The sequence below is a fragment of the Carlito syrichta genome, unplaced genomic scaffold (assembly GCF_000164805.1).
Source record: "Carlito syrichta isolate Samal-C Ts95f unplaced genomic scaffold, Tarsius_syrichta-2.0.1 Scaffold138552, whole genome shotgun sequence".
Classification (NCBI taxonomy): domain Eukaryota; kingdom Metazoa; phylum Chordata; class Mammalia; order Primates; family Tarsiidae; genus Carlito; species Carlito syrichta.
Window position 1 is genome coordinate 226281 of NW_007082648.1, and position 6000 is coordinate 232280.

A 6000-nucleotide genomic window follows, 5' to 3' on the forward strand; every position below is an offset into this window, starting at 1 on the left:
GCCACCGAGTCCGGCTTTTTTTTTTTTTTTTTAATTAAGAAAGTCGGTCTGAGGTTGTACCTGCCAGCTTCACTGTCTTGTCCTATGGATTAACAGCGGACAGTGTTTAGCGTGGTAGTAATGATGACAGCCAACATTTACTAAATAAGTGCTATGTGTCAAACAGGAATCTAAGTTTTTCATATGTATTATCTCATTCAATTCTCACATCAACCCCACAAAATGGTATAATTATCTCCATTTTACTGATATTGAAACTGACACAGAGATTAGGAAACTGGCTCTGATCATCCTGCTGGGATTCAAACCCAAGCCCTTGGCAGGGGAAGTACTGAATGACTACGCCACTTACAACATATTAGGCATTCACAGTATCTTATGCACATCATTAGTTTCAAAATATTTGGTAAATGAGCTGACCCAATGAGATACTGCTTATGTGTTCTTCAAAAAATCAGCACAAGAAGCAGACCAAAGAAATCTCCCTACTGTTGCCTTATGGAAACTCCAAGAAAGGATGTTTGCCAAAGTCTGTTGTAAAGATGAAAACCGCTACCTCCACGGAGTGGTGATGGGTTACCTGTATCTTTGTTCTGCAACATGAATCATAGAGTATCATACCAAGGTGCAAGACGTATGAGAAAAAAATCATCTATAATTAGACTTCCAATTTATTTATTTATTTATTTTTTATTTTTTATTTTTTGAGTTGGATTCTCACTCTGTCACCCAGACTGGAGTGCAGTGGCTGCTCCCGGCCACCGCAGCCTCAGCCTGCTGGGTTCTGGCGATCCTTCCACCTCAGCCTTCCGAGTAGCCGGAATTACAAGCGTGCGCTACCACGCCCAGCTAATTTTTTGATTTATTGTAGAGATGAGGTCTGCGCCTGCCCAGGCGGGTCTCAAACACACGGGCTCAGGCAATCCACTCACCTCAGCCTCCCAAAAGCGCGAGATTACAGGCTGAGCCACCGAGCCCGGCTTAGACTTCCAATTTAATAGGAGAGACAAGTAACACACATGGAGCAATTGGCACAACGCCGAAAAATCCATGCATAATTAAATCAATGGCAGAGCAGATAACTAGTGTAGAGGTCACACAAGAAGAGCTGTCAGCTCTGAAGTGTCCTAGAATTCGGAAGGTACAAGAAACAGCACTTGGAGATTACCAAGCCCAACTCTAGCAGTTCAAGATGAGAGCTAGTACCTCGGTTGAGATCACATGGCTGCTAAGTAACAGAGGCAGGCGGAGGAACCAAGGAAGCCTTGATGAAGCCATTAGTCATGGAAAAGTCTTCCAAAGAAGAGTAGAGTGAAGTGATGGCACTTTAGATGAAAACAACGGGCAATGTTCTTCCTGCCTGGTGTAGCAAAATCAACCTGCCGCCAGTCTGATTTTTAGACTCCAAGATGGTGAACAGTCTGCACTGAGCGTTCAAATTAAATGTTTAAAATAATCTAAAAATATTGAACAGGAAATGGAATGGTTTTATTCCATTCATCATTTTCAAACATGAAGTATTTTAACGTATATTGAACTTCACCCACAATATTACCAAACACACCTGTCTACATATACATGCCAAGTTACTTTAGAAGTGATGCCACTGGTTTACTTCGAGCGCATCTGTCCTAACGCATCTGACTTGGAAGCAGGCATCCGATGTTGTAAACTACTAAGGAGGAAATAATTATTTGTTCAACTGCATGCTTCATCACTGACATACTGCTAAAGTTTACATTTAAAGCACCAGTAAAGCCGGGCTCGGTGGCTGAGCCTGTAATCCCGCGCCTTTGGGAGGCTGAGGTGAGTGGATTGCCTGAGCCCTCGGGTTCGAGACCCGCCTGGGCAGCAAGACCTCATCTCTACATAAATCAAAAAATTAGCCGGGTGTGGTAGCACATGCCTGTGTTCTGGCTACTTGGAAGGCTGAGGCGGAAGGATCGCCAGAGCCCAGCAGGTCGAGGCTGCGGTGGCCGGGAGCGGTCACTGCACTCCAGTCTGGGCGACAGAGTGAGACTCCAACTCAAAAAAAAACCAAATAAATAAAATAAATAAATAAATAAAAATAAAGCACAAGTATATCAGGCAAGGTGGCTCACTCCGGTAATCCCAACACTTTGGGAGGCTGAAGCGAGAGGATTGCATGAGCTCAGAGGTTCAAGACCAGCCTGGGCAACTGGGGCGTAGACCTCATTACTACAATATATCAAGAAAAATTAGCTGGGTGTGGTGGCACATGCCTGTAGTTCCAGCTACTTAGAAGGCTGAGGCGGAAGGATCTCCTGAGCCCAGCAGGCAACAGAGACGTTGACTCAAAAAAAAATTACTCATGTAAAATCTGTCAGTCATCAGCAAATAAAAATGTGCTTAACTCTAAGTAGATTTCTCTTATCATACCTAAATATCAACTGATTGAGCAATATTTATTTATTTATTCATTTTTTATTTTTTGAGTCGTAGTCTCCCTGTTAACCAGGCTGGAGTATAGTGGCACACTCGTGGCCACTCTAGCCTCGATCAGCTGGGCTCAGGTGATCCTTCTGCCTCAGTCTTCCAAGTAGCTGGAACTACACACATATGCCACCATGCCCAGTTAATTTTTTACTTATTGTAGAGATGAGGTCTCACCATGTTGCCCAGCTGGTCCCGAACCCGTGGGCTCAGGCAATCCTCGTACCTCTGCCTCCCAAAGTGCTGAATTACAGGTGTGAGTCAACATGCCCAGCTAAGTTAAACCGTTTTAACTAAGAAATTTTCATAATGACTCCTCAAATCATGTAAAATGTATTTCAAAAATAGCTGTTCAAATCTGAGAGAGGAAAACATGGTGGATAATGAAAAGCCAATTTTGATGGATCCTTTTTAAAAATTTATAGATAATATAATGGTCAATAAACTTTTTTAAAAAATCACTTTATCAGCTGGGCTCGGTGGCTCAGCCTGTAATCCCGCGCCTTTGGGAGGCTGAGGTGAGTGGATGGCCTGAGCCTGCGGGTTCGTGACCCGCCTGGGCAGGCTAGACCTCATCTCTACAATAAATCAAAAAATCAGCCAGGTGTGGTAGCGCGCACCTGTATGTAGTTCCAGCTACTCGGAAGGCTGAGGCAGAAGGATCACCGGAGACCAACAGGTCGAGGCTGCGGTGGCCGAGAACGGCCACTACACTCCAGTCTGGGTGACAGAGTGAAACTCCAACTCCAAAAAAAAAAAAAAAGTTCACTGACTTGAGGAAGTACTAAGAAAGATTGTTTTCTAAACAAAAAATGAGAGTTGCAGATTGAAAGTTCACCCATGAAAAGTCAAAACTTTAAGCCTGGGTCATACAATGATTAGGTTGATGATGTGTTCTTCCCATGTTGTGTAGGGCCCCAGACCAAGAAAATAATAAAATAATTGTTTCAAAACAAATAAAACACCTTGGATTTCAAAATTTAAAAAATCACTTTATCACTTTTTTTTTTAAACATATTTTTTGGGGGATTGGAGTCTCACTCTGTCACCCAGACTGGAGTGCAGTGACATGCTCACGGCCACTGCAGCCTTGACCTGCTGGGCTCAGGCAATCCTTCCACCTCAGCCTTCCAAGTAGCTGGAACTACAGGCACGCGCCACTACGGACAGCTAATTTTTTGACTGACTGTAAAGATAAGGCCTCGACAAGTTGCCCAGGCTGGTCTCACACCCATGACACAGGCAATCCTCTTCCCTCGGCCTCTCAAAGTGCTGGAATTATAGGCGTGAACCACCACGCCTCGTCAAATTTTTTATTTTTTAGAGACATGGTCTTGCTATGTTGTCTAGGCTGATTTTGAACTCCTGTGCTCAAGCAATCCTCTGCCTCGGCCTCTCAAAGTCCTGGGATTACAAACTTGCCACCACCGTACTGGCCTACGTGGTCACCAAACTTAAAACAACTAAGATTTTTATTTTGTAATGAATGCAAACCACTTTAATTCCTGACACAAAGCACACAGACAGATAGTTATACTTTTCTGTATTTTAAAATAATTCCCAAAGCCGGGCTCAGTGGCTCAGCCTGTAATCCCGCGCCTTTGGGAGGCTGAGGTGAGTGGATTGCCTGAGCCCGCGGGTTCGAGACCCGCCTGGGCAGCGAGACCTCATCTCTACAATAAATCAAAAAAATCTGCCGGGTGTGGTAGCACATGCCTGTAATTCCGGCTACTCGGAAGGCTGAGGCGGAAGGATCGCCGGAGCCCAGCAGGTCGAGGCTGCGGTGGCCTGAAGCGGCCACTGCACTCCAGTCTGGGTGACAGAGTGAGACTCCAACTCAAAAAAATAAATAAATAAAAATAAATAAAATAATTCCCAGCTGGACACAGTGGCACATTACTGTAATCTCAGCACTTTGAAAGGCTGAGGCGGAAGGCCTGCTTAAGTCCATAAGTTCAAGACGAGCCTGGGCAACATAACAAGACCTCATCTCTTTAAAAACAAAACAAAAACAAAAGTAAAAAAAATTTTTTTTTAAATAATTCCTATGGATTTGCAAGCACAAGTTAAAGCTCAGATTAGTCTTTCTCTGTCTCCAAGCTATTGTTAGTGTACTTTCAATTCCTCAAAAGTTATTTCAAGTGATGTTATAGCCTCAATTAAACATAGATCATTCAAGCTAGCAATACTAAACAAAAAATACAGTTCTCTTTCATTATATTTTAGCTATTTTCATTGCAAACTCCAGTACAATTTGTTAATGTAAATCAGAGAATAACTAAAATGTGGTTTCAAAAGAAGGAAAATAGGTTAATAAATCACAGATAATCAATATTGAGTCAGCACTTAATACTGGTTATCTATCCTGACTTTTTAATATTTATATTAAAGCCATTTTCTAACAAGTACCAAAAACAAAAGAAAATAAAAATTCAGGTGCTACATTACAACCTTATCCCTGACAGCCATAGCCAAATTTGCTGTGTGGCTTCAAAGTTCCACATAAAACCTTAACTTTCAATCTTAACATTACAGATCCACAAAATACAAGTATCAGTCACCCATAGTCATAGGTCTTAGAAACTTTAAATCTGTGCAGAAAAGCTAAGAGTCAAAAAGAGATAAAAAGAGAAAATGAAAAGCAGGGCAAAGTGAAGACGTGTTATGCCGTTTGCCAAATATCAAACTTGTACAAAAATCCAAAACCTATTCAACAATTTCCTGATATCAGACAGAATAATCTCTATGCAAAAGGTGAATGTTTGAATGCTACTAGCATTCCATTAGCATGTATTGAATCGATCAGCATGTATTCTACTTACTTTGCTTTTTGCCATGTATAAGCTTCATTAAAGACACCCACAAAGAAGGAATCAGTTGAATGAGGCTCGGCTCGGATAAGAACGAGTTGTAAACACGACCTACAAATTTACATCCCAGAAAGTCCTGCGGGGAAGGTACACTTTCCAAACCACCACTATATATACAAACTTTAGATTGTGAAATAACGCACTTCGGCTTTCTGCCCTGTACATTACAATTATAAACCCTCAACTCTACCTCCCTCCTCCTCCTCGGAAAAAAAAAAAAAAAATCCATCGCTAATCTTCATTGGTCCACAGAGTTCCGGCCCACATGGTATCAGTGGGTGTGTTCCTCCCCAAAGGCCCTCTCATTGGCTGCGAAGAAACAGCGTTTAATAGGCTGTGATTTTGGGGGGTTGTCAAACTCCGCGCCTCCAGACTGGCGCTCTCCAGTAGACCCGAGGTGCCGGCGGCTACTCTGCGATTCAAAGGGCAGGCTGGTTGTCTCAGCGGCGATCCCAACGAGACGCGCTGTGAGAAGGGGGAGGTCACCCTCGGCTGTGCAGCCGCGCTACCCCCACTCCTGGACCCCACCAAACGTCCACACACAGGCATTTTCCCAGCGACCAATTAGAAAGGCAGACCGTGCGCTCGCCTTTTATGGCGCCTCGACCTAAGGACCAGATCCGGCTCCGTGTCCAATCGACCCATTCTGCGGACAGGAGCGAGCAAAGGGCCGGCC

The 6000-nt window shown here is 43.5% G+C and overlaps 1 protein-coding gene across 2 annotated transcripts in view; it reads right to left on the reverse strand.

Moving 5' to 3' along the window:
• Nucleotides 1–5467, reverse strand: part of PANK1 (pantothenate kinase 1) — an 88193-nt gene extending 82726 nt beyond the window's left edge. Inside the window, exon 1 of one of the 2 annotated variants that reach the window (XM_008049866.1) lies at nucleotides 5277–5467. In XM_008049866.1, coding sequence (XP_008048057.1) covers nucleotides 5277–5304 — 28 coding nt within the window. In that variant the 5' untranslated portion in view covers nucleotides 5305–5467. The remainder of the gene's footprint in view (nucleotides 1–5276) is intronic. The other variant, XM_008049867.2, reaches the window with a different exon arrangement.
• Between the last annotated feature and the right edge of the window lie 533 nt (nucleotides 5468–6000).